At 47.6% G+C, this 27,942-nt stretch overlaps 2 protein-coding genes across 3 annotated transcripts; both read right to left on the reverse strand.

The window, feature by feature from the left end:
- Positions 1–576: 576 nt before the first annotated feature.
- On the reverse strand, positions 577–13,201 carry Syce1l (synaptonemal complex central element protein 1 like). The gene is given in 10 exon segments (XM_087190187.1): positions 577–4,318; positions 4,416–4,499; positions 4,577–4,646; positions 5,295–5,358; positions 6,019–6,071; positions 6,073–6,347; positions 6,832–6,906; positions 7,083–7,837; positions 8,982–9,027; positions 13,141–13,201. Coding segments are annotated over 10 exon segments (1,488 nt in total). The 3' UTR covers positions 577–4,313.
- Positions 12,373–22,424, reverse strand: Mon1b (MON1 vesicular trafficking associated B). 2 transcript variants are annotated; one of them, XM_004842820.3, is made up of 6 exons: positions 21,695–22,424; positions 21,175–21,329; positions 18,609–18,938; positions 17,461–18,277; positions 16,947–17,094; positions 12,373–14,439 (listed from the first exon to the last, which is right to left on the reverse strand). In XM_004842820.3, exons 2-6 carry the CDS (start codon positions 21,317–21,319, stop codon positions 14,239–14,241), a joined length of 1,641 nt encoding a protein of 546 aa, XP_004842877.2. In that variant the 5' UTR covers positions 21,320–21,329; positions 21,695–22,424; the 3' UTR covers positions 12,373–14,238. The 2 variants fall into 2 exon arrangements, with proteins under 2 accessions (XP_004842877.2, XP_004842876.2); XM_004842819.3 differs by having other exon boundaries at positions 21,175–22,422.
- Positions 22,425–27,942: the final 5,518 nt, after the last annotated feature.

Here is a 27,942-nt window from a genome sequence, read left to right on the forward strand (position 1 = left end):
AGAACTGTACTTATTATTTCTGGATAAGTGGTTGCATGCCAAGTGCTCATCACTGGCCAGTAAATTTTAAAATAAATGTCCTCAGACCTGGGCCCTGTCCTTGACTGATTGAATCATGCTTTCTGAAGACAACTCTGAGCATCCTGAGTTACTTTCTCATGCCTGGGACAAAATACTGGCATTCACAAGTTAAAAGAGGACAGGTTTACTTTACCTCAACTTGCAGAGGTTTTAGCCCATAGTTGGCTGGCTCCAAGGCAGAACAGCAGCAACAGTCCACAGCAGAGCAGGCAAGAAGGCAGCAAAGCAGCAGGGGGAGCTGCCCTTGGCCTTTTATCTTATTCAGGCCACAAGCCTATTGGTTGGTACCACCCACAGCCAGGGCGGGCCTTCTATTATCCACACCAGAACCATGCTAAATCAATTAGTGGACTGACTTAGTTACTACACACTCTCAATCCATATCCCCACACCTGAGATTCAGCCAACTTTGAAAAGCCCCACCCATGAGCACATGAGGCTTTGGGGGGACATCTATGTTAGACCCAGTGAGAAAGAACCAACCAGAGACTGATATGAAATCCACACAGGAGTTTATTACCGACCGGGGACCTGAGCCGAGCACTGGACTCGAGCCCCAACTGGGCGGAGACAAACATGTTTTATACACCGTTGAGGCCAGCAGTTTCTAGGCCCCCCTATGGGATAGAACTAGCAAAGCAAGCGAAAGGTACAGAAGCGGAAAGTCCTGCCAGGAGAACATCTGTAAAACAATAGTTGATTAATTGTTGTTTCTAAAGAGACTTTCTAAGGGGAGGAGGTTTCTAAGCTTCCTCCTTCTAAGTTCATCTAAAGAGCAGGCAGGTGGGTCGTTCAGCAGCAATATGGAGTCTGTCTTGCTAACTAGGGTCCTTCAATCTAGACACAAGTCATAACAGCAACACTGTTTTCATTGAGCTGTGGTTGATTCTGGTGCACAGGCTGCCCTAAGATCTGTGGCTTGTGGCAAATATACAGGTGTTGCAATGCTTGCAGTCAGGAACACAATTGTGTTTTGGATGGTTGCGACCCTTTCTGCAGGCAAATGACTCCACTCTGATGTTTCTCTACTTTGGTCTTGGGGTTTCCGTGTAGGGTAGCTATTAATTCTCCCCACCCAATAGGACAGGAGGTCATGGATGTTTACAGCATGCCTGATGTGTGTGGCCTAACATCTATGTATCTGACCCATAACCAGCCTTTGGCTGTCTGACTTGTGTCCAGTTTATTCCTACCAAGGAGTTAGCCACTCTTTAGGAGAAGCCTGACTGGAAAAGAGGTTCCAGTGTGTCTGTCACAGGAGACAGGAGGTGAGGCCAAACTAAGTGAAGTTGGGGTGCTGACAAGAAGTCCATTCAGGAGGCAGCAGGAAGCTCAACCAGCAAGTGGGGAACACAGGAAAGAGGGCTTGTGATACTATGCCTGGATGGAGGGTCAGGGGCCTATTCCCTTGGCTTTCTCAGAGGGCTGTGAACTGGCAAAAGAAATCACATGCAAAGGGGGGAACTTACACATGTGGCTGTGGTGTTTACTATCAGGTTAATTAACGTACAGTCAGCCGCTGGGTTTTTGGATCAGTGGGATGAAGAACAACTGGGCTATATTGCAAGCAATCATGCAGGGAGGGAAAGTTTTAACTAGGCCAAAGGTGACAGGGTACCACTGGTTTCAATTTACTTGGGGCCTAAAAATGGGTGCCTAGAAATCGTGAACACTGATATGTCACTTGCCTCTTCCCATATGGGAGAAAATAAAAAGAGGCATAGAAACATGTAGTGACTTACCTAAGGTTGTAAGGGCAAAGCGCATACAAATTAGAAGTATAAGGCTTCATTTCCCCTGTTGAAAATAAACTACCCCAACTCCTGACATTTTTTTTAAGGAGCCATGAGAAGGATTTACTAGAGGTAGACACAGGATGCACTCCAGTGGAGTGAGGGTGTTCAGAAAAAGAGGAACCACCTGACTTATTCTTAGGACATCTACCTTCTGTCAATTGGAAATGACAGCAATTAGCTTATTAAAAACCTGATACGACTCTTGCCACCTTCACCACACAGGATTGTCTTTCTCAATGACCCAGGAGCCACCTCTTTGAAATGCAACCTCCAGGAAGATTACACTATATCCCAGTGTGTGATCTGTGTGTGCGCGCGCATGCACGCGTCCCACCTCCAGCAGGTGCCTTGCACCAAACTGCCAACTGCCACGTGACTTTGCTTTGGATAAGGCAAATTAACGCAAACGGTCACGCAGATTTAGGAGGAACTGTGTGTTTGACCAATGGGTGCCAGGCCCACTTACTTGAGGGCTGGTTATTAATAGAGACTGGACGACATCACATCGGTTTGACCATGAGAGGGCGCTATTTCTTCCCGACTTTGCAATCTTTACAGTTTGCCTGTGATAAGCATTCCATTCTGGTTTAATGTTTATTCAACAATAAAACTGCCTGCTTTATGTTTCACTTTTTGTGGAGATGTTTTATGAGTGATATTTTCTTTCAGTTTATTTCTCCATCAAGGTCACACAGGGAGGCAGGACTAAGTCACAAGAAAGAACCATTGGATTCTAGGCCTGGTCCTTCCTACTAGCATACTGCTCTGTCTGCTGTCATTCACTGAGAATGTCTCTTCTCCCTCCAGTGAGTCTACAAGCTCCGTGATGGCAGGACTGCGACCCATACATTTCCTGTCACTTTTTCAATGACCACCAAAGTGCCAAGAGCATGGCCAATACTTCACAAATGCATGTGGAACTGCTGAACTTGGAAAACAGCCAAGTGGATTTCGACCTGAATTCATGCTGTGGTTTGGACATGGTCTGAGTGACTCCCAAGGTTTCACATGTTGATGTTTAATCCCCACTCAAGGCAGTGAGAAGATGGAAACTTAATCCAAGGATAGCTGGGTGGGGCCTTTGGGAAGTGATTAGGACTAAAATTACAAGGATGAAGTCTCCACGACTGAATCCTGGCGACCTCATAAGAAGGGACGGGACACAGAGATGTGCTGTGTCTCTGGCCATGTGATGTCCTGTGTCACTTCAGGACTCTGACCACAAGGTTATTGTGGGATGTGGCCCCTCAACTTTGAACTTCCAGAAACCTTCTTTTCTTCATAAAGTTACTCAAGCTTGGGTAACACAAACTACCAGATTCACTAACAAGCTGGCAGTGTGGGTGGGGAAGGAGGCCTGTATGCAATGGGGAAGAAGGTGGCACATCTGGAAGGACTCTGGAAACTCATTAGTTCTTCCGTGGTTTTTGTTTCTCAACGTGTTAGGACGGAGACAGGGACGGACGAACACCACACACACACACACACACCACCATCACCACCACCACCAGCAGCAGCAAAACCTATCCGCTGTTTACTGTGTCAATTTCCTGGGATGATGACATATGAAAATTCTACGTAATGACCGTACTTACGGTGTGCCCGAAAGTATACAGAACTTTCCACCTGTGGTCAATTAATCCCCACAATGACCTTCATTTCACAGATGAAGGAACTGAGGCACAGAGAAGCAATTTGCCCGATGCTGCACAGCTGGCAGGCAGAGCTGGGACTGCGTTTGACAGCGTCCTGGTGACGGGTGCCAAGGCCTGCCTGGACGCCTTATCCTCCAGCTGCAGGACCTCAGGGCGTCCCGCTGGCTCTCTCTGCTCTACCCTGTCCAGGAACTGCCCCTCCGCAGGCTCCTCTCGGTTTTCATAGCTGCTTTCCTTGTAGCTCAATTCTGAGATGTTTAACAGACCAGCGGTGAGTGCAGAAGCCCCCAGGAGACCCAGGCGGTGGGCGCCCGGCGGAGGACTAGCAGGGCAAAGGCCCTGAGGGGTCACTGGGCGCGGAGTGCTTGAGGCCTGTGGACGGGCAGCTTGGCAGCTGGGAGCCCACAGGAGGGCGAGTGCAGGCGGGCGACGCCCCGCCAAAGGGCCTAGCATCGCGCAGGTTAGGCGGGTTCAGCTGAGCCCCGCCCGCCCCGAGAGTCGCGGCACACACGCAGCCGAGCCCGAGGACAGTCTGAGACCTCGGCCTTTATCTCTGCAAGGGTCGGGGCCGCCTCAGCCTGCGGCTCCAGGTCTCCCCCCGCGTCCTGGGCCTGCGGGAAGCGGGAGTGTGGCTGCGGGCCGCGGCGCTCCCCCGGACCCCTCCGCTTCTGCCCTGGGTCTGTCCTCGCCCCTCGCCTCCGTCCCCCGACTCCCACCTCTCTGCGGACCCCGAGCTCTGAGGCGCTCGGGCCGGGTCCCTCCGAGCTCTGGAGCTCCGCCTTCAGTCTGCGGAGGAGAGGGGAGGGGAAGCCACCGAGGCAGACCCAGGCCGGGCACCCCAAGAGGCGGCAGCAGGGCCAGGGGAGCGGGTAGCCTCACCCACCAGTCACCACTGGGTCGCCCCCAACCTCCGCCGCCAGGCGCAGCCGCCGCTCCACCTCCTGCAGCCGCGCGCGCACCAGGGTCCCTGCAGGCGGTCGGGCAGTCAGGGCGCCGGCATCGGAGGCCCCGCCCCGCGCCGCCCCGCCCCGCGCGGCTGCTCACCCTCCGCCCGCAGCTGCTCCTGGCTGCGCTGCAGGGCGCGGATCTCGCGGGTCAGTCGCAGCTCCAGCACCTGCGAGAACAGAGGAGGCTTGCTGCCCGCCTGACAATCCTTACCTTCTTTAGGTCACTCATTCACTCAACTGTCAGCTCGGTGCGCCGGCTCTGCTGTGGCTGGAGACCCTTTAACCAGTCGCTCCTCCGAACTTCGCTTCTGCGCACGCTCCGCTTCCCACCTTCCGCTCCCCTGCTGGCTGCTCCGCGCGGGTGCCGAGCCCTTTGGCTGGGGCCCTGGCGTGCACCTTCACTTCTGCCTGGAGCACCTGCACCCGCCCCCACCTGTCCTCGGCGGTCACCTGCGCCGCCGCCCTCCCCGAGAGGACACGCCCTGCCTTGTTTCCTGGCGAGTCTGGCAGCCTCCCCTGCCAGCTCGGGGTAGAAGACCGGCCTGGGGTTCTGGGCCGCCTCGCCCTGCCCGGGGGAACGGAGGCTCTCGGAGTTTCCACTAGCCGCTGCCAGACGACTTCTCCAGGCCGGCAGGAGGAAGCAGGCTCTGCCCTGCTACTGCCACATGGGCCAGCAACGCGGGGCAGCAGCGGGGAGAGGGCAGACGGAAGGTGCGAGGAAAACAGGAGTAAAGACTGCGGGCGGGGCGCTGGGGGTCAGCGGAGACAGAGCCAGGAGAGCAGGGACTTGGTTGAGGGCGATGGCAGGGGCTCACATGGAACTCCCAGACGTCCTTGTGCTGGGCCACCAGGTCCTCCAGCTGCTCGTCCTCGTCCAACCTGGGTGCCGACAGCAGGAATGACAGCTCACAGGCCACAGGGACGCCCACCCGCGCCACACCAGCTCTGGGGGCCTCAGGCACAGCTCGGGCCTTCAGTTCCGGCCGCCAGGGAGATGATGCCTGGATAGAGAAATGCTGAGCTGGGGGATAATGGAAGAAATGGAGAGATCATGAGAGGGTTACTGGACGGACAGGCAGCTGTGTGGAGGGATGGGCGGTGAAGAAATGAATGGCTAGATTCATAAATGAAAGGGAGGATGGAGAAAGGATGGGTGCATGGTCGGGTGCTGGAGATGTGGCGACTTGACTGGGGGCCTGGTTGGGGATGCACGGACAGGTGAGGTAACGGAGAGGTGAGCGGGTGTGTACCTAAAGTGAGCACACAGAAACGAACGAATGGATGGCAGAGGCTGGGCGGCCAACAGGGAAAGACTTAGAGTAACACCAGTGGGTGGAATTTATTTCATAAACAAGTCATCTACAAGTGACTCACCGCTGAGTTCATCTTAACACCACCACCTAAAAACACGACGGGGGAGTCTGGCCTGGATGCTGCTCTATGGACAGGCAAATGAGTGTGTGTCTGAGATCCGGGGCACTAGCTCTCCTTCCTCCCCGGAGCCTGGAGGAGGAGTGCGGACTTGGGCAGGACTCTCACCTCGCAGCCTCACTCTCTGCGCCTTGGCTGTGCTGCCGGAGGATCATCAGCGCCTGCCTCTGTGGAGAGAGGAATCCACTGGCCCTGCTGGGTGTGAGCGCCTGGAGAGAGGGGCTCCGGCCCTGTGGGGCTTCCGTGTGCACTGAAGCGAGGGGGCCACAGGGAGCAGCAGGGAGCAGCCCAGCCGGTTCCAGAGGGCCTCCCCTGGCTTCTCTGCAGAGCAGAGCGGGCGCTGGAGGGGCAGGGGTGGAATAAGGGAGACACAGCCAGCCGTGGGTGGATACCTTGCTTTTTGCTCAAGACCTCTAGGTGCACTTCCTCTCCATGCACTGGAAAACACAATGACACCTTTAGCCTTGGGTCACATCCACGTTCTCACTGCAACTTCCTGCAAAAGGCAAACTCTCGGGGGCCCAGAGGAGGCACCACCCCGTACCATCCCTTTGAGGGATCATCCTGACTTAGCTTCTCCCCTTCTGTGCCCACTGTCCCCGTAAGGGACCCAAAAGAATGTATGAGTTTACACTCAGGGAAGAAAAGACAACAGAAATATCAAGTTAGGCAGGAATAAAGGCTCTGAAAGTGACATCAAGCAGTAGAATGATAGTACAGAGACATGGAACCCTCAGGGCAGGCCTTCCAGGGCTGTGTGAACTGAGAGCTGAAGGATGATACAATGTAGCAAGTGGTCCTCTAGATTATGTGGGCTCAGAGCATTGCAGAAAGGAAACAGTCCGTGCAAAGGCCCTGAGGCAGGTGCAAAACTATCAGTAGGGATCAAGGGATCTGGGTGTGTCTTCCAGCCCCACTTACAGGAGTCTAGTTCCCTATTCAGGGCCTCCCAGAGAGCCTGGGCATCTCCCAGTTCCTGGCCAGATTTCTTCTTTGCTGAGCCAAGGAAGGAAAGAAGACACTCTGTGAGCGCAACTTCGCTCTTCTCCCACAAACTGTAACGCACACATCCTCAAACAGCCTCCCGGGGGACTGGATTTTATAAAGGAGAGGCATTCAAAGTGTAGGCCCTTCCTGCTGGCCCCAGCTGACCCCAGCTGGCCCAAGTTTACCTTGCTGCAGCTCGTTTACCCGGTGAATCAGGTCCCCGATCTGTGGCTCCAGAGTTCCCTCTGAAGAAAGAAGAGAGAGATAGAGAGAGAGAAAGAAAGTAAAGAGGAAGGAAGGCAGGCAGGCAGGCCGGCCGGCCGGGCACTGGGGGGCGCTCTGCGGCTGTGGATCCCTGGCCTTTACCCCGCGCCCGCGGGGCGTCCAGATCCAGCAGGGGCCTTCGCAGGGCTGGTAGGGGCGATGTGTATGGAACAGGGAGACGAGAAGCCAGCTGAGTGGCCCTAGCTGCTGTGAAGGGAAATACTGTGAAGCGAGGTGTGGGAGGCTAACAGGCGAGAGAAGCTTTGCTTCCTGAGATAAGGAAGGATTCCGAACCAAGCCAGGGGAGCAGGTCCGGCAGCCTGGGGTGGAGGGAGGAGTGGGACCCGCACAGGCAGAGGGAGCTGAGGCGCGTGTCCGGGAAGCGGGGAGGGCTGGTGTGGCAGGAGTCCGGTGCGGGCGCAGAGGATTCGGGAAGCAGAAAAGGAGGCGACTCTGAGCCTCAGGGCCCCGCAGAGGCCCACAGAGAGAAGTGCGCGGTGGAGGCCAGGGCGGGCCTCCCACCAACCCGACCCTGCTGAAGGCGACGCGGTGCCGCCTCCCACCTCTGTCAGCACAGACCGGCCTTGGTCTCCAGTGAGGAACGGGGGAAACGCTGCTTCCCTGGTGTAGGTGGCCGCTTGCAAGTTCGCCGTTGAGGAAGCAAGTCTTCCAGTTTCTTCAAAAATCTGCCCTGACGTGTGGAGATGAAAACCAGAATTAAGAGGATCAGATAAGAGTGAGGAAAGGCCTAGGGCCATTGGGGCAGGGAGAAGGGAAGTCTCTGTGGGCTCTGCAGTCAGCCCTGGGCAGGAACGGAAGCTGAGCTGAGGGCCAAATTTCCAGCCAGAGCAGGATCCAGCTCCTCTTTCCTCGAGGTTCCGGGTGTGTGAATCAGGACCTCTAAGGGTCAGCTGCTCAGTGAGGAGTCAAAAGAAACCTCAGATCTCACCTGGATAAAACGTGGTGAGGAACAGATACACTTTGGCAACTGCCTCTGTTCAAGATCATTATGAAATTCCCACAAAATGCAGTAGGGTAGACAGGTTTCATTAAAATCATTACTGCCCATGATGTCCAAATTCTGATGGATTAGTGGATCTAGGAAAGGGTGATTCCTGGCTGCAAACATTAAAAAAAAAATGACAACTGGATGTTACTAGGCTTCAGATAGAAGAACATAACCCTGTTATGCAGGGTTTTCCAAAAAGGTACACAAAAAACAGATTAAAAAAAAAACAAAACCCGCCTTCCCTATCAATGGGAATGAATACTCCTTATCTGATCCTGATTCAAACAGATGGACTTTTTATCCTATACACTTCAATAATTTTTAACATGAGCCTTTGCTATTTTTAAAATTCAAACAACAGAAACACAGGAAAATATTTGCATGTTAAATACATCTTAAATTCTTTAAAGCAAGGATAACAAGTCAAATTCCAGTGGCCTGTGCCTCTCCAAGGAAAATTAGGCAGTGAGGAATGACACCTCAAAAGCTGAAAGAGCAGGGAGGGATGGAAGGGTACGGACAGAAAGATGAGTGAAGATGTGTTATGTGTGTGTACCAACTCCCAGTGGTAAATGTAGTCGTGCACTGCAAACGTGCACTAATAAAAAGTAAACAAACATACAGCAGCTACAGAGTGGCTGCAGAAATGCTTATCCATCATGGGTACACTGAAAAGTCTGTCACCCTCAGACTGGAAGCTCCCTCCCCCACTTCCCTCCTCGGAGATCACTGTTACAAGCTATCTAATTCATATACAAGCGTATGTTCCATTTTCTATGTAAATGGTGCCATGCCACAGATGATGTCTCACATCTTGAGCTCTTCATTTGCAGTGTGTACTGCCGCGTGGTGTTTTCCTGCAGGGGTACACCATTACTCAAGAGCAGTCTCCTACTTTTGAAAACTTAGGTTCTTTCCCTCCTTTTGCTGTCACAAACAATCCCACTATGATCATCTGTATTCATTTTCTCCTTTGCTATACCAAAGTACCACAGATGGAGTCCTCTGTGAGTGTGTCACCACACGCCTTTCTCTTGAGAAGGTCCATCTTTCTTTCTCCTTATTGAAGGACACCAATCTGAATTATGGCCCACCATAACCCAGAATCATTTCAAGTTCCTGTATCTGCAAAGACCTTATTTTCAAATAAGGTTACTTTGAGGTCCTAGTGGACAGATATTTGGGAGCATGATTTTACCTAGTTCACCATCCTTGTACATTCTTCTTTGTGCTTAGGTCAGTCTACCTACCCACACTCACCTGGGATGCCGCCTAGGCTACCTGCTGCATCAGTGTGTCTATTATCAAACTTGGTTGATATCATGAAACTGTCTTCTGCCCTTTTCAGGCCCACACAGGAACATTCTCATATCTTATTAGCCAAGTTATATCTTTAATCCTTTTCATTTTCTGCCAATCTGATAGGCAGAAAATACTGTCTGATTCCAAACTTTCCGTTAGTAAATACCAAATTATCCTCATGTCTTCTGGATCAGAAATTCCAATCCCAGGAAAGCACCTTAAAGGAGTTGTTATGGATGGTGAGCTGCTCGTTGTTTCATGATTTGCAATCTTAAAATATGGAAGCAACCTGAAGATATCTCAGGGGATTATTTACAGCACATTTGGAGGATGAAATTCTTTACAGCCACTTAAAGTATATAGTGCATTATTCTCAACCCGAGCTTATTAAATTTTGTTGAAATGTCCAGTGACATCTTCTTTACATTTTTTGCCTGGCCTAAAGTCTTTCATAAATTAGTATTCATTAGTTAAAATTTGCATTTTAATTTTCTACTGACCTAAATTATAAACAAATATAGAAGATGGAACTGAAAATAGAAATCTGTCACCAACAGCCCCTTCTCCAAGTCAGTCCCCTTCCAGAACCACTGCCAGTTTGCTGACAACATTCAAATCTTGCCATATCATCACCTGCCTTTTAATTCTTACTTTCTTACCTAAGTCACATTCAAGAATTTTACATACTACCAAAATATGTGAATTTAAAAATAAAAATTTCTCTTCTCTCCTTGGTCCTCAATCTTGCTGCTCAGATATAATCACCAATAACAGGTCAGGGTGTTTCCTCTTGAGACACTTCAATTATGAAGATATTTTTAGTGTTTGGAAGTGCAATGAAAAGCACTTTAGTAAGTACATGGAAAGGTGTTGGTGATTTAATATTTTATGAAATTTTTTAAAGGCATATAAAGGACATAGGAAGGGACACCATGCTGAACTCCAAAGTGCTCATGACTCAGATCTGACAATTGTTAATATTCATTCATATTTATTTCAGTTATTTTTATTATTGTGTTGAAGCATCTTAAAGCAGGACTCAGGCTTCTTGACATTTCATTTCTAGTTACTTCATCGAGTCTCAGTTCCTTAAGGAGATTTTCTACAATGACCCCAACCCTACCCAATAAGATTAATAATCAGCATGTAATGTTACCCAACACTTAGAATGTATGTAATTTCCCCCATCTTTTACAGCTGGCTTTCGCAATGGTTTCTGCAAAACTCCACCTGTATTTTTCCTCTACTTCTTTGCTAGAATTAGTCTACAATAAAGCCAAGAGCTAGAGATAAGTACATCTTTCAAATAATCTAACATCTTGATAAAAAATTTAGTTTCCATGTTCCAATAGAAAACAGTCTCCAGAGTCCCCCTTTAAACATTTTATTCTGAAATAATTTCAAATGTACACATAAGTTGTATAAATAGGTCATAGCACTTCCTCTTGACCTTATATCAGATTCCCCTCCATTGCTCCTTAATATTCTAATGTATATTTCTTATGTACAGAGGGAATCTGCAAAGTAACTGCAGTATAACCACGAAACTCTGAATATTAATACTGATCTAATATTAATACATGATCCTCAGATCCTAAATTTCCCCCTTCACCCTTATACTTTAAAATTATAGTACTAATTTTTTTCTAAAAAATTTTTGCATTCTTTCTACATTTTAAAAAAATTACATACTATCTAAATATTTTCAAAAGAAAAATACATCACACGAATGGCTCCACCTGGGTATCACCTCTAAAATTTGAGTCCCTTGTCTAATAGGCTGTTAATGTCCAGATATTTTTGTTTAACACACAAAAGGCTAGGCATACTTCACAATCTCTCTTTTTAATTCTAGTCTCAACTGGCTCTCATGATTTTTTTTTTTTCTTGGAGCTCTTTCGGTGTCAATAAATAATCTTTTTTTTTTTTTTTTTGGTACTGGGGATTGAACTCAGGACCTTGCAATTGTGACGTAGGCGACAGCACCACTAAGATAAATTCCCCAGCCCTCCTTTTTTTTTTTCTTTTTTTTGAGACAGTTTCTAGCTATGTAGTTCAGGCTGACCTTGAACTCACTATGTATCCCAGGCTGGCCTTGAACTCATGGGGATCCTCCTGCCTCAACCTCCTAAGTGCTGGGATCATAGGTGTGTGATCTTAAATGATCTTAATGATCTTAAATAAAAATCACTTGTATCTGCCTCTCAAAAAGAAACTCCACCCCACAGGCACTCCAGTGTGCATGGACATACACAGATTTAGCCAGTACTATGATTACTGCTTGTACGTGGCCTTCATTAACACGCTAATTACCACTCCCAGTCCACGCAACTATGTACTTCCCTACAATTACTCAGCATGGTGCCTGCAGATATGGAAAGCATTTTAGATGCTACAAATATTCTTCCACATTGCCCCCAGCAAAGCCTTTACTGGTAAGTTCTGGTGAGGCCCGAGAAGGTAAGCATTGCCACAGTCTCAGGGCTAGATGTCATCTCTTTGTTATAAAGCAAATGTGATGGGTTAGAAATGCTAATTCGATGTTTTCCAATATTCTCCATGGCTGAAGATAATCATAAATTCAATTTTGAGGAATTTGAAAGGTGGTGATAATTTTTCTTTTAAATCACAGTGGCAGGTATATTATATACTTAATGGGATAAATTTGTATCCGTCTTATTTCTATCCTTTTTTTTAAAAGTTGGCATTCAACATGCGGCTCTTAGATAATACTGTTTGTTATTTCATTATGCACACATCAGAAATTACTGACCACCATCTGTGTGCCAAGTAGGCATTGCTTTAGGTGCTGGGGAGACAGCAGTAAAGTCTTTGTTCTCATGGAGTTCACACCCTAGGACAGGTAATGGATGAATAATTATTTTGATGTCTGCACAGGGTTTGACAAGATGTAATCTAAGGTGTTTATTATTATACTGATTCAAAGAGTGTGCAGGCAAGGGAGACATAAATGGAGGGCAGGAATTTAAGCATCTGTTGAATCGAGTGGCAGGTACATGAGTATTCCTCATGCTATTTTCACTACTTGGCTGTATGTTGAAAATCTCTAAAAAATACAAATTGCTAGAGGCATACTAGTGGATATTACCTTGGGGGATCCCTCCCATTTAGTGGGTCTACAATTTCCAAGTTTCTAGGTTGAATTACCACCATCACCATCCCAGCCCCAGTGCACTAGGGAGCTGTCATCATCAAACAAGTCAAATTTGAGAACAGTTGCCTGAAAGGAAAGCCATGCTCGATGAAGAATCCATGTAGTGTGATCTAGGCCAGGTGTGAAACAGATATTGGGAAATTAGCTAATTTTCTTAGGTCTGCCAGCCGCAAGGGGATTTTTTTTTTTTTTTTAAAAACACCTTGGTCTGTTTCATTTGAAGAGATGCATATGAACTATTTATTGTTTACTTAAAAGTAGTTGAACAGTATAGTCAATAAAATTGACAAAAGTTAACCTAGGTGATGAGAATGTGCATGTTATTTATTTCCACTTTGTGGAACAGTTAAAAGTTTCTTTCAATAATAAAAGGCTTAAAATTTTACTTCTTTTTCAAAAAGCTACTACTATCATCATTTAGTTATTGCAGTGGTCGAATCCTCCCTCCCTTCTGTCCCTAGAGGGTAAGAGGCTGCCCACTGGCCCTCACTACCTTCACCCTTCTCCATGGCTTCTGATGGCTCCTCCGTCAAACGCTCCAGGTTCCCCGCCATTTTCCAAGGCGAATCTTGCTCTTCTGCCGTGGACGCCGATGATGGGTTAAAACAAAAAAAAAACCCATGCGCATGCGTGCTGAACAGTTTCACGGCATTAGCTCACCAGGCACGGGAACTGGGTATCTACTGAGCACGCGCAGAACGTTCGCGCACTCTCCCCACCCTAATGGGCAGCACGCATGCGTATAACCACGAGGCTATAACTGGTTTTAGACAAACAAGGGCAGTACTGGGGTACTGGGCAGTTGGGTGTGAGGTTGTGCACACATTTTGTTGCAGGTTGCCAGAGTCTGAGACAAATGTGCATATGATGTGTAGTTGTACATGAATTTGAATCCCTTTCCGTTTGCAAATCTTCATTAGAGAGCCCATGCGCGAGTTACCTTTGTTTCCTGGATAAGTAAGATAAGCTTTAGAAGCTAATTACACCTCCTTTCTTAGCCACTGTGTGAGACCTTAGGTACTGTGTATCTTGTGTTACACAGGTGGATACTGAAGCCACCTCCTCATTAATACTAGAAACAGCCAACATGAACAGGGCTCATTTTTTTTGGGCAGCGCTCAGATAAAGGGCAAAGGAATATTTTTGTGGGGCTTAGTTTTAGAGCTTTTATGTACAGGATTTTTTGTTTGCCAAATACCCTAGGGTGGTTATGGGCACGGGCTGACCCTGCATCCCCAATTCTAGAGCAGCTGTGGGTCACTCCTGAGACCTGCCAGCCCTGCACATACAGGGCTCAGTCCAGTGAGAAAGAGACTTCTGAAGCAGTTTAGAGGGTAAAGCCCGATGAAGGACCATCATCCATGGTAAGGAGGTGAGACAGAGGGAGAAGAGAAGGACACAAGGGGACTAGAGGGGCACATTGCGTCCCTGGCTGCTACCACCCACCTCCCATTTGTGGGCAGCTCTCGTTTCTTGCCTAGGTGCTCAGGGAGACAGGTGCCAGCCACAGACAGATTCCCACCACATTTCCAGGGTGGAGACAGAAGGCAAAAGTCAAGGTGGTCACTCCCAGCAGTCTGAGCTCTACCATTTAGAGGCCAGTGAACAAGCCATTGTGGGGAGCCTGGTCTGCAGAGGTGGCTGGGGGTGTAGAGTACTTGGGTGGGCAACGGATGAAGAGTCGGTCCTCCTCTTTCTTCACCCAGCGCAGGAGTTTGGTCACTACCAAGATGGCTCCTGCTTTGGTCACCAGAGGGCTGAGGCAGGTATAGAGCTCGAATTTGGAGGTCACCTAGGTGTTAAGGAAAAGACAGAGTCAGGACAGAGCTGACCACGGACCATCCTGTCCACCCCAACCCAACCCTAAGTTTGCCTCCTACAGCTTGGAAGATGTACCTGGCTGCAGTGCCCACCTGGTGCTGCTTCAACACTAGGCAAGACGATATTTTTGGGTCACTGATGGGCCAAGGGTTCTCCATTGGGCCTAGAGGATGGCTGAACCCACTGGCTTTAACTGGTGAGATAGGCTGTGGCTTCTCTTGGGCGCTCAGTTTATCTGAGGACTGGCGATAATAATAATAACACTAATACTTAATGTTCAGTAAGTGATCACAGTGGTGTCTCAGTTCACAAACTTAATTCTTTCCATGATTCTAGATGGAAACTCAATTGGATGAGAACCGAGTCAAATTTCTCCATAAGGTCAACAATGAACGTAACCACTGAATTTGATTCGGTTCTCATCCAATTGAGTTTGCGACCAGAATTGTGGCAAGAATTGAAGTTCATGAACTGAGGCACCGCTGTATTGTATAAAAGGCCCTGTTCTGAGTTCCACACGACTACTTTCAGCATTCATAGTGTGGGCATAATATAAAAAAGAACTCAATTTAATCCTTGCTCCAACCTGAGGGACGTGACTCCACCCTGTTCACAAGTCATTTTCTGTCCTACTTTCCATTGCTCTCTCTTTGGCTCCCTCTGTCCTTTCCTTGCTGTTCCTTAAGCACAGCCTGGCTTGGCTCCACCTCCCTACATCTGCAGAGTCCTTTTCTCCTGCGAGGTGTACTCTTCTTCTTCCAGACACCCACAGGGCTCACTACCTCTCTCCATTTAGAGGCTATCTCAGGAAGGCCTCCACTGACCACTTGGTTCCCAATCCTGGGCCAACTGCATTTTGGTTATTAAACGCCAGTCTCCACAAAAAAGCACAAAGACTCCTTGGAAAAATGGCTGAATACAGCACAACATGGAGAAAGTCAAGTAAGTAGCATTTACAAAATGACGGGACATGGCAGGTACACAGTGACCAGCCTGGCTAAAAGGCTCCTGCTGGCTCCATCGGAGACAACTGCAGAACCAAAATAAACACTAGAAAAACACTTTAGCCCACTGAACTAAAGAAAATCCTACAATACCATTACTTGCATAAAATTAAAACTTCAACAAGTAAGAGGAAGGAAGAGATCTTCCTTATGCTAGAGTCTTAAACAATAAATGCAGGAAGAATGGAGATGGAGATGGAGACAGAAAACATACCATCGGGCAAACACCAGACTAGTAACTACTCTAAGTTAAAATCAATGGATATTAAAATCAGTGGGTGAAAGCAGGATGATGAACAGGACACTGATTGATGTCATAACTACAGGTACTTTAAGTGAGCAAGGTTGACACCGTCAACAATGGGACAGACTAACATCATGTGCCTTGATACGGGCAGAGAAAGGCTCACGTCACTTCTGTGAGATTCTTGCCCCAAACGCGTGACGGCAATTTAATCATGATAGAACATCAAAAAGACAAAAACAAGGGGCATTCTACAAGCTAATCCACTTTCTTCAAAAGTGCCAAAGCCATGAGACAAAAAAAAAAAAACAACCCAACAACCCCCCCCCAACAAAACAACAGAAACTGGTGAACTATTCCAGAATAAGAGCAGAAAAACAATATATCAATTTATCATGTGATCTAGGACTGGTTTCTGGACTAGTCAAGGGACATATGTGGGATAACTGGTAAAACCCGAATGAAGGTTATGAGCTAAATGTTACTGAACCAGTTTATAACTTCCTGATTTTGGTAAGTTAATGTGGTTTTGTAAGATGTTAACTTTTGGAGAAACTAGGTGAAGGGATTCTTTAAGGGAAGTCTGTGTACTGTTTTTGCAAGTTTTAGGTCTAAAATTACTTTAAAATTAAAATTTAAAATGATGTAAAAAAATCCTCAGCCTGGAGCAAGTCCTGACATAGAACCGATATGCAATAAATTATTTAGTAAATTTGTCACAGAGCCCGGGAGAGGTGCCATTGCTGATGAGGTCATCTTGATCAGCCTCTTTCTATAGCTGACCTTAATAGACCCACAGGAAGTGAGTCCGGGACCCAGGGAAGGACACCCCCAGAGAGGGCACACGAGGGACCAGGCCTGTAGCATTCACGGAGAACTGGAGACTCATGGAATCAAAACTGCACTGGTGGGAAACAGGGAATTGGCAGGCAGTGATGGCTGTTAATGATGTCTCTTGAAAGTTAAAGACACCACACTGGATGCTAATGGAGGAAAAGCAAGCAGGACAGGTGTCATGTCAGCAATGAATCCTTATGGGGTTCAAAGATGCATATGTAATGGTAGGGATAGAGCTGCAGGCAACTGGACAGAGTAGCCAGGCATGGCCCAGGCAAGGCCCAGGCAAGGGCTTGGTGTGCTTGATAAAAGCTGCTGCGATTGGAGGGGCTACATTTAGGGAAAGGAGGCTTGAGGGGGGAACTCATTCACTCCCAGCCCTATTTGACTCACCCAGGCTAGCAGCGTTTCCTTCTCAGCCACGTGGTAGATGAGACGCAGGGGTCTGGAGGTGCTGTGCAGGCGAGCATGCAGGCGGTGGTACAGGTCTGACAGCCGCTGCCGCTCCTCCTCTCTGCTGTACGGTGCCTCTGGCTCGGGGCTGCCATGAAGAAGGAAGGTGGAGGTCAGGGTTAGTCAAGGGCCTACTCAGCGGGCCCATCTCTCTGTCTAGGGATTTTAATTAAGTGTCAGAACTGAGCCTTTCCTATTAAACCTGAGGCTGTGTAGTGACTACAACCAAGCTTTCCCCCATCAAACTATGGGAATTCCTAAGCATGGCCCTTCCCTCCACTAAAATAGTGACTTCTCAGGTCGGTGGTTGAGCCTTTGTCATCAGAGATCCATTCTATTTGTTCTTTTGAGAACATGGCTGGGTATCTCTTCTAAGTCACAGCCCCAAGATGCTGACCTTCCTGGTTACAAAAGCCTTCCTACTGGGGTAACTGCCCACAGGGTCTGGGCCCACCTGGTGAACTGGGGCAGCTGGCGGTGATGGTCAGGGATGTCCAGTGGCTTATAGAGGAAGTGCCGGAGGCCAGGTGCCCCCACAGCCTGCACGCTGTAGGCAGGGGTACTGGCTGCCTGTGCACTGGAGTTGGCTGCCTCCCCCAGGGCACGCAGGGCACCGAGAGTGCGCATCCCGTCTTCTACCAGGCGGCGGCAGGCGGCCATGGCGTGAAAGGCTTCGCGGTGGGTGCCAAGCAGCAGCAGGCAGACAGGCATAGAGTCCAGGCGGGCCACGTAGGCGTAGAAGAAACCATCAGGGTTGAAGCGGGGCAGGCACACGGGTGCCCATGCCTCACCCGCTGCGAAGGCTGGCGCTCCCACCCAGTCGAGCAGCAGCTGCAGGTCAGCTGGGTCCAGCCGGCACTCGGCCAGCACGTTCCGCTCCTGGGCTGCTGTTATCAGTCGGCCGCCCACTGCCAGCACGGACAGGGCCAAGCCGGGTGCCGTGCAGCGCCGCAGCAATGTGCCCAGTGCCTCCCGCAGGGGACGGGCAAGTGGCACGCAGCGCACGGCGCCCAGGAGCAGGGCTCCGGGGTCTCGCTCCACGCTGTCCAGAAGCCGGTCCAGTGTGCGCTCGGAGCCAGCCAGCAGGCGGCGGAGGTCGTAGTTCTGCTTGTGTGCGAAGATGCGGGCCACGCTTGCGCGTGTCAGTGTGCTCACAATCTGCGCGTGCACGGCTAGTAGCTCCTCTCGGAGCTGGGCTGCTGATTGAGGAGTCCGAGACACAGCCACCAGCAGCAGGGGGCCCTGCTGTAGGAACACCAGCTTGTGGTCCTCTGGAGGAGGGCAGGGTAGAGACGGATCAGGAGTGACCTGACACACACACCACACGTGGCCCAAACCACTGCACCTCTGGCACCGGGACAAGGCCAAGGCCAAACTGGGTGAGTGTGGACACTGGAGATTCACCATGGATGATGGCGGGGACAGTGAGAGGGAGCAAGGACTGACACCCAGCCAGGACACCCAGCTCAGCGCAGGCCTCCACAGCCACGCTCTCAGACGCCAAGGGAGCATCCAGCTAGTTACTCAGACCCCACTCACTCGGACCCCAGCGGGCCCCCGGCACAGTCCCCGTCCCGTCCCGTTTCCCACCCCTCTGCTCACCGGCATAGATGGCGCGGATGGTGTCCCCTGCACTCTGCACGAAGGACACGAGGGCTGTCATCACACCCATGGTAGCCGACAGCGCCTCCACACTACCGTACCGGGAGTAGATGGGCTTGCCAGCCTCGCTCAGCACGAATACGTGCTTCCGTTGACTGCGCCAGTCCTCCTCACTGGGGTCCCCACCCTGGCCCCCGGAGCCACTCTCAGGGCCATGGATGGGACTACTATCCGAGGCTGCAGAGCTCCAGGGTTCACAGGTGCATAACGGGTCCTCCGACGGGGGCAGTGGTGACAGGTGGCTGGGTGGCTCATCCTCGGCCTTGGATCCTAGAAGGGAGCCCCTGGTGGGTCAGCTGCCTATAGACCCCCACTAACTACTTGGAGTTCCCAAGGACCCACCAAATCCTTACCAGCCTCCCAACAACCCTTGCATGCTGACAGACCTGAGTATCGCCCTGCTGCAGTAACCAGTGACTCCCAGTGACCAATGATTGGGACCTCACAAATGGTATCTACTAAGTTCCCATGATCCTCCTAAAACCCAAAGAATCCAGTTCGATTTTACTGTCACTGACTGCATCCTCTGCATCCCTATTTGTCAGTTTTCCTTTCAACATCAGCCATTTCTAAGTCTTCAAAGCATCCCATTGCCTCTGAATAACCATTAATATCTTCAGTGACCCATTATTTATTCTGCTAATATCCACTCTCCCCTTCATGAGCACCATTAACATCCACTGATATCTGATCTCCCCACCCTCTGACTCCCCAACCTTTTATTCTCATGGATGCCTACTGATCTCTAATGACTCCTACTGACTCTCCTGGTCAACTACTGATATTTTGAATGATGTTCTTTAATTCATCAATTCTCTCAAGGACTGCCATTAATATCCACTAACAAGCAGGTTCGTGGAGGCAGGAGGCTTACAAGTTCGAGTCTAGGGCCGGCAACTTAGTGAGACCTTGTCTCAAAATAAAAAATACAAAATACACAAAGTGGAGGGAGGGGGCTGGGGATGTAGTGCAGCGAGAAGGGTGAAGGTTCTGGATTCAGTGTCTCATATTGGGGAAAAGAAAGCCATGAACACCCAGCTGTTCAGGACTCTCCTAACCCCCTATCCACTTCCTCTATTTACTTCCACTAAGACACTAACTCTGCACCCAACGACCCCACAATAACATCACTAAATCACTAATGTGTGTCTTTAAGGACTCTCAATGGCTGCCCTGACCCACAAATTAGTTTACTCTAAGAATGACCCTACAATAATATAAATATTGAGTGCCCACCAACCCTCACTGATCCCCTTTCCCATCACAATGACTTTACACCCTAGTTTCCACATCCACTCTTTTCCACTCCACTGATGGCCACCATTAACCTCCCTTAACACAGGACTTTTCATGACTTCCTCCGCTGTTCCCCATAACCCTTATTAACACTCACTAAAACCCACCACTTTAGTGACACCTACTGCCTCCCTGACACACCCAATTATTCCTACCAAGGTCTACTGTTTCAGCCAAAGACATTCGTTATCCATTTGCTGCTATGCCTCTAATTTTCCCATAAAATTTCAGGGACCTCATTTGCTCTCAATGGCATTCACTGACACCCCACATCTCCAAATACCAACTACCCCCTCCTAATGACTTCCAGGAATTCCCAAGGCTGAAAGATCCCACCCATTTATTCTCAGTGATGCTGGCTGACATTCCCCAGTGACCCTATTAACATCCACTAACTCTAAAATGACTAATAAGCAGTGTTTTCCAATGACTTCCACTGATTCCTCAGTAACACCTTTACACATCCGCTATCTGGTGTTACCTCTCCCCCAATACACCGAGCACCTGGTTCTCCAAATCTCACAGACCCTCTTCCCCCACTGGTCACCATTAACATACACTAACATTTGGTTCCTTAACGGCCTCCCCCTCAGCAGCCCTCTATTGAGTCAATGATGTAGGCACTGCGTGCTTACTGGTCCCCACTGATCTCCTTTCCCATCTCAATGATTTTATACCCCACTCCCCCGAAACACTAACTTCTAAATAGTTCCTTCTTTGACCCTATTCATGTTCATTAATCTCAATACCCAAAACCCTCAATAACCCTCTCTGACACCAACTGGATGGACTTTTTGATTCGTCAGTCACTAATGGTCAGTCACCAAATACATTCTGGTTTGCCCAGAACTGAAAGGTTTCTGAGGATAAAGGTCTTCCAGTGCTAAAATGAATATATTCCTGGACAAACAGGCATGGTCCCTCTCCATACCTTTGATGCCTCAAAAAAAGATGTAACTACCCAGGACCACAAAACTGCACTGGGTGAACATCAGCTGATAAACTACTGACTTCCTTTTCATTTCTCAATGATTTAAACTATACCAGTGAGTCTACTATTACCGCCTACTGGTTCAAGATGGTTCAAGATACTTTCCTGAGTCCTCAAAGACTCTTCACTGATCTTCCATTGATCCTGTCTCTCCCTTACCCAACATGACCTCCGGCATGCCAGGATTCCTTGCAAGACCCTAGTGAGGGCAGCGTATACCTGTTTCCTCCGGGTCCGCGTCTCCAGGATCTGGCGGGCCCGATGGAACGCCACTATCCTCAGTCTCCTCACTAGGGAACTGGGTGCCCTCCAAGTCCTGCGCGCCCCCGGGGGCTGGGGCAGCAGCGTCTCCGCCGGCCTCCATCTGCACATCCCTGGGGGTAGGGGAATGGAGGGTGACAGGCAGCAAAAGAAACTTCTCAGAAGCCTTTACAGAGCCAGGCCCCCTGGACACATTCCCCGTGCTCGTTTCTCCCACGGCTTTCCAGGGGAAGAGACATTCAAAATCATGTCCAAACACTTTCCGCAGACAGAGGCTCTCTATTGGCTCGAAAAAGCAAAGATACATAAACACCGGTTTAACCCCTGTATCTCAAAGGGTCCGACTCCCGGGGCGAGGCAGCATCCTATTTCCGGGTGCCGCCGCGGTGCGGCCACACTTCCGGAAACGACGCATCCAAGACACTTCCGGTTATGCAGCTTCAGTCGCTCCCCGCGGCGCCCCACTCCCGCCGCCTACCGGTGTTCCGTCACCGTTAAGATGGAGCACGCCTCTCCCGGATCTACTTCGTTTCAAATTGGGAACCCAGTGAACCGGTTCTGTCCGCTCCTACGGAACCGGCTAGAGCGCAGAAGTCGGGCGAGAGCGGCCCACGTCTCCTACTGACGGCTGCCGGCGTGAGGGGGCACGGCTCGCGCTCAGCCAATCCTGGCGCAGAGGGGGCGGGCTTTTCTTCCTCTAGCCCAATCCGGAGGAGTCTCCCTTTTTTCTCCCGCCCAGTCCAAGTCGTACCAGGACAAGTACTGGCACTGGCTGGTGTTCGCACCCGCTCAACCCTTGGCTGAAGTCTCCCCGGACCCAGCGAAGGCTCGAGCCTCTTCCTCTCCTCACTGGAGGACTTTTACAGCTTAGCCCGTAATGAATACTCGCGCCAGTCCAATAAACGTGCTCCCCCACAACTGAGGCAACTTCATTCTTTATCCGCTAAGAAAGGCAAGGATGGAGTAAGGTTTGGTGGGGTGGAGCGGATGGTTGACGGGCAGTGGCCGAGTCCAATCGGAGTGCCGCGCGCAGTCTGGTCAGCCTATGGGACTCGGATCCTAAAGTAAGAGGCGGGTCTCTTGGAAGTGGGAATTATTCGTGGGTCTACTTGATCAGCCAAAGGGCTCGGCGGCCCTCGAGAAACGGAAGCTTGAACCCGGGACATCTTTGTGGCACCTGAGAATGGAGTTGGCGAAAGCAGCATGAACAGTGTTCATCAAGAGGAGCCACTTAGTTACCCTCGGTCTGTGGGCGGAGCCATGCAGATTAGGCTTCCAGGCCTCTCGGGGAGGGGTACGTTTGTGGGCGTGGCTTTGAGGGGTTTCTACGTCCTCGTTGGCTGACGACAGAGCCTCGCCGCCCTCTACGCGACACTATTGGCTGGCAGGACAGGGAACGTGCTCGACGGCCCCCGGCAAGGACCGGTCCCCTGGACAGTCTTCAGTGGCTTCGAAATACAGAGGAGGAACGCAGGGGCTGGGTCGCATCCTCCCATCTCGGGAAGCGTGGAGAGCGAGGGCTGCGAGGGACTCGTGCAACCAGCAGAAGGCGCTCCAAACTGACAGTTTGAGAACGAGGGCGAGCGCGGTGCCAACGCGCCTATCCTGGTCTCCGCGTCTCACCCTCCACCCCTGAGTCTCTCAGGCTCTGCCTTTGCGTGGCTCTTTGGGTCTGTGACTCTCCATCTGTTTTGCTCTACAAATCGCCCGTTCTTGGTCTCTGGCCTCTCCCTGGACAGTTGAGTGACACCCCACACCCAGCCCCACCAGGTGAAGCCCCAGAGGGCCTATCCTTGTGGAGCCCCAGCTCCATCACCGGGGGGCTAAATTCTGGGTAGGGCGCGGCTGGGGCAGCGGTGGAAGGGCTGCAGGCAACACCTGATGTTGGGCCGGCCAGACTAGCTCCTGGGCTGGGTGACCGGATGAGCTGTCACTCCCTGTGATGATAAGTCTGGGGTTGTGTCGGAGGCTTCCTGGACGCTATAGCATCTCAAGTGCCCCGGGCCATGGCTTCCCCACTGTGAAGCACTGACCCGAAGTTACATGCCTGGGGTGTGAGGATTGCTTGAACTGAAGCGAGTAAAGGTACTTAGCCTACTTAGAGCGATTGCTAAGTGGAAGCCTTTGGTACTAGGTATAATTGTTTTAATTATAATTAAGGCAATGAATACCAATTACTGATGTGACACTATATACCTTATTATATACAATAGGTAACAGATAAGTAATATATATATAACATAGAAGCAATATATAAATTTATGTATAATACAATATATTTACCTAATAAGTTTAGAAAAGCAATATATAATAAACATGTTAAGCATAAACTAACATAAGAAAATGCATACAATATAGAAAAATATGTAAATGCAAACAGTAAATAAAATGATTTTATAAGAAATGTATATAGCCAATATACTGTTAGTATTCTTTATAAAGTAAAAATTAATACATAATGAATTTTGAGTAATTATAAACTTTAAGCATTTACTAATTTATATAATTAAAATGTATATAAATATAGATACATAATAAAATATAAATATAATATATAAATATATAAATGCATATAAATACATAATAAAATAATACTCTGTATGTAACTCTTGGGTCTGTGAACTTAGGTTGGTGAAGAGCATCCCCTCTAAGTCCAGACAAACAGGGTATCTCAGTGCCCAGTGTTAACAGGGCCTATCAAACAGGTCACTGTAGCCTGGCTAGGGAAAGACGAGTTTCTCTGAGCCTGCCTTTCTTCATCAGTGTGGTAGGGATGTTAATAGTGGTGCCTACCTTGCTTGGATGTCCCTGGGAGATTAAGTGACCCAATTTTACACCTAAAATAGCACCTGGTACACAGTAGACCATGAAAATGTTACATTATTAAATATCATTAGGTCTCAGGACTATCATGATAATTCATATACATTACAACCTATATAAATATGTCACACTAAGTTATACATACTATAGATACTAAAATTATACTTCAACAACACAAGTATTGAGTGCTGGAAATGTGTTAAGGCACACAGCAGCGTCCCAGTCAGCCAGTTGGACCCTTAGGAAGCCAGGCGGGCAACCCCTGCGACAGAGAGACAGACCTCTGAACATACAAAGGCCCAGGCAGTCAGACAAACTATCCCCTAGACAGACAGACAGACAGACAGCACCACAGGGGCAGACAAGAGCCCTCCAGGCATCAAGCTGTCTGATGAAGACAGGTCTCAGTATCACGGAGACGAAGGAGGACAGGATCCAGATGCTGACCATAAATCATTAAGGAAACAAGTGATACAGTGGAGAGAATTCAAACTAATGACCAAATGCTTCTCCTTTCTGTGACCAGCGTGTTGTTATGTTGTAGGCTTTAGATTATGCATTGGAAGGTCCACTTGCATTTTTCGCATTTATTTAATATCGATCCTGTGTCTCAACACAACTACACTGCAAGTAGGCTCATTTTTAAAATTTTTCTGACTCACTCTGTATACTAAAATGATTGCTTTTTTTCAGGGAAAATAGCAGATTTAAGAACATCAACAACACAATCTCTTACTGAAACAGTGCAAAATGTGTTTTGAATTCACACCTTGCATGTGCCATCTATTATAAAGTGCCTCAGCAGGGTCTGGGCAGTGCCTAGCAATTAAACTCATTATTTCTGAGTGAAACCTTTGCTTATTCCCAGTAGGAGTGATAAAGATGAAGCCAGCTCACGTAAGCAGAGTTCACATTTTGCTACCATGGAGTTTTAAAAGATTTTCATCCGTGAATTTTGTGACAATACTAAATGGTAAAAATACAATCACTGGAGTCTCAGGAGAGATGAATTGTGAGAACACAAAATATAGTTAAAGAAACAATGGCCCACATTTTTCAAATTGATGAAAATTATAAGCACAGTTTTGAAGAACTCAACAAAATCCATTCAGGATAAAAATCAAAACCTCACTATAGAATATCACAAGTAAATTGCTGAAAACAAGGAGAAATGGCAAAGTATTGTAAAAGAAAATAATATATGTTACATGCACAAAGATATGAGTTAAAGCAGATTTATGGAAAAACTATTCAATCAGGAAACCATGGGAAATTATTTTGCTTACAAAGAAATTAAAAATATGTTAAATTTACATTTCATACTTTAAGATTATCGTTCAAAATGAAGGCAACATGAAAAGTTTCAAAGAAAAGCAGAAAAATCACCAGCAGGCCTGCACACCAAGAAAAGTTAAAGACAATTCTTGAAAAATGGAAGTTAAATAAACATAGTTGGACAATTAATGTACAAAAATGAAGTATGCTAGAAGTGGTTAATATCTGGATAAGTGTTAAAAAATGTTTTTTCATTTTTAACTTTCTAAGAATATAACTAAATGCAAAAATAATATATCGTGTGTACAATATATTGTGGAAATGATATGAATGACAGCAACAGTACAAGGATGGAAGTCATAAATGACAGTATATTGTTGTAATGTTCTTATATTTTAATATATTGTAATATTTTTGAAGTTACACTGTGATAAAGAAACATTTGTTAACCATAAGAAAAAGAAAAGGATACACCTTAAAATGCCAAAAAAGTAATGAGCCAAGAGTTGAGATAAGGTGGAATAGTAAATATAAGCAATCCAAGAGAAAGATGAAAAAGAATAAAGAACAGCTGGGACAAACAGAGGACTAATGGCAGATGGTAAATGTTACTTCCATATTTATAGCTGAATTAAACATAAGCCAACAGTTCAATTAAAACACAGATTGTCAAACAGTAAATAACAGCAAGGCTCAACTACATGCTTACTAAAAGAAAGTCAATGTAAGTATCTGGTCTACGAAAAAGTAAATAAGGACCTTCTTAAATAAAAAAATAAACAGGTAATTTAAAAATACCAAAGATCTCAAACTGTGTGATGATTATGAAATCAGAGAGGCCATAGTAGCATCAGCAGATGGATGTCAAGACAAAGAATATTACAGTGAGCCATATTACAGTGATGGAAAGGTCAAGACCAAGTTTTCATCCAGAAGACATAATAATTCTAAAGTGTATGTCAAAATACAAAACTTCAAAGTACATGAATCCCAAGCTGACAGCATTGAAAGGAGAAACAGACAAATCCATAAAAACGGTTAGTGTTTCAACACTGCAGTAACTAATGGAATAGGAAGGGCAGAAAAAAGCTAAGGGTATAGAAGATGGAAACATCTTGGTAAAATTGATTTAACTGACATTTATAAACACATTCTGCCCAGTCATGGCACAGTATATTTTCTTTTCCAGGACATGTGGCCCATTTACAAGGTAGACCATATGCCAGAACACTAAACAAGTGTGAATACATTCTCAAAAGTTAAATCACAAGATTGTTCTTTGATTACAACAGAGTGAAAATAAATCTTTTGCAAAAGGGAAGAGGACTAAGAGATGCAGAGAGATGGGAGGGAGGGGAAAGAAAGGGATGTAAAAAGAATTAAAATGTGTTATGTTCATGTACTAATTCTTCCTAACGAATGTAATCATTATGTGCTGCAAAAATGTAGTAATAAAAATTAAAATAAAAAAGGAGTTGTCAACAAAAGGTATCTTGGAGTCCTCTAGATGTCAGAAATTAAGTCGATGTACTTCACATTAACATGTGAATCAAATAATAAATTCCATGGGATATTAGAAAATATCCTTAACTAAAAGTACAATAAAAATTTCGAGGGTGCAAAGTGGCGCTCGTAAGGAAATTTATGAGATTACACGCTTGTAAATGTATGAAGAAATGCTCATAATCAGTGGTCTGCTGTGAGTTTAAGAAGCTGGAAACTGTAAAGGAAAATTAAACTTGAAATAAGGAAATAAAGTGTGGAATTCAGTGAGACAGAAAACATAAAACCAAAAGAGGGAAAGTAAAAATATTTAATTTCCCCAAAGGTCAATATATTACTAAAATTTGTGCATAAATGATAAGACAGAGGGGAAACAAATTGTCCACAGCATAATTGAGTCACGTGACTAGAGAGCCTATAGATATTAAATTATAATGTGAAAAATTACCTTTGATTTTTTTTTTAAGTGAAGTATAGATAGTTACGTTTGTTCGACCGAATCTGAGGAACCTGAAATCTCAAATGACATCCTAGAGTTAGCAGTGACCCGCCAGGGCGATTCACAGATGAGGAAACTGGCTGAGGGAAGAAGTGATTGGCCGGAGGCCACCAGAGAACCAGGAACTAAACTGTTGGTCTTATAACAGCCGGTCCTAGACTTGTGCCTCCTGCCGTCAAACTCAGGCCTTTGCTACTGTTCTCACCTCAGGAGACCCGCTGAGGTTCCCACAGGAGGCAAAGGGGGCACTGCTTCTTTGCAGGCATAAATGTGGTTGTCTTTCAAATTTGACCAGTAGGTGGCGTAAAAATCCACGTCTCTTGAAAATGGAGACACCTGCTCCGATGATCCTTGAGCTCTGAGAACCTGGAGACTTCTGATGTCAGCTCATCTACCTGGCAAGCACCAGAATTAGGCATCCAGAATTGGGATTTCCTCACATCCCGCTGCTTATAAACGGCCCACTCACCTCACCTCCACGCCGCAAGTCCGAACCTGTCACACTCTCTAGACTCTCGTTTACCTCACACTTCTCTTTATGAGAATCCATTAGGAGAAAATAATATACTTTGGAAAGTATTTTTCAAAGAGCTCGAATGTGCTCTTTCATGTTTTCTACTAGAATT

The sequence above is a fragment of the Heterocephalus glaber genome, unplaced genomic scaffold (genome assembly GCF_053883595.1).
Source record: "Heterocephalus glaber isolate CG9 unplaced genomic scaffold, H.glaber_assembly_v1.0 deba00000071, whole genome shotgun sequence".
Lineage (NCBI taxonomy): Eukaryota > Metazoa > Chordata > Mammalia > Rodentia > Bathyergidae > Heterocephalus > Heterocephalus glaber.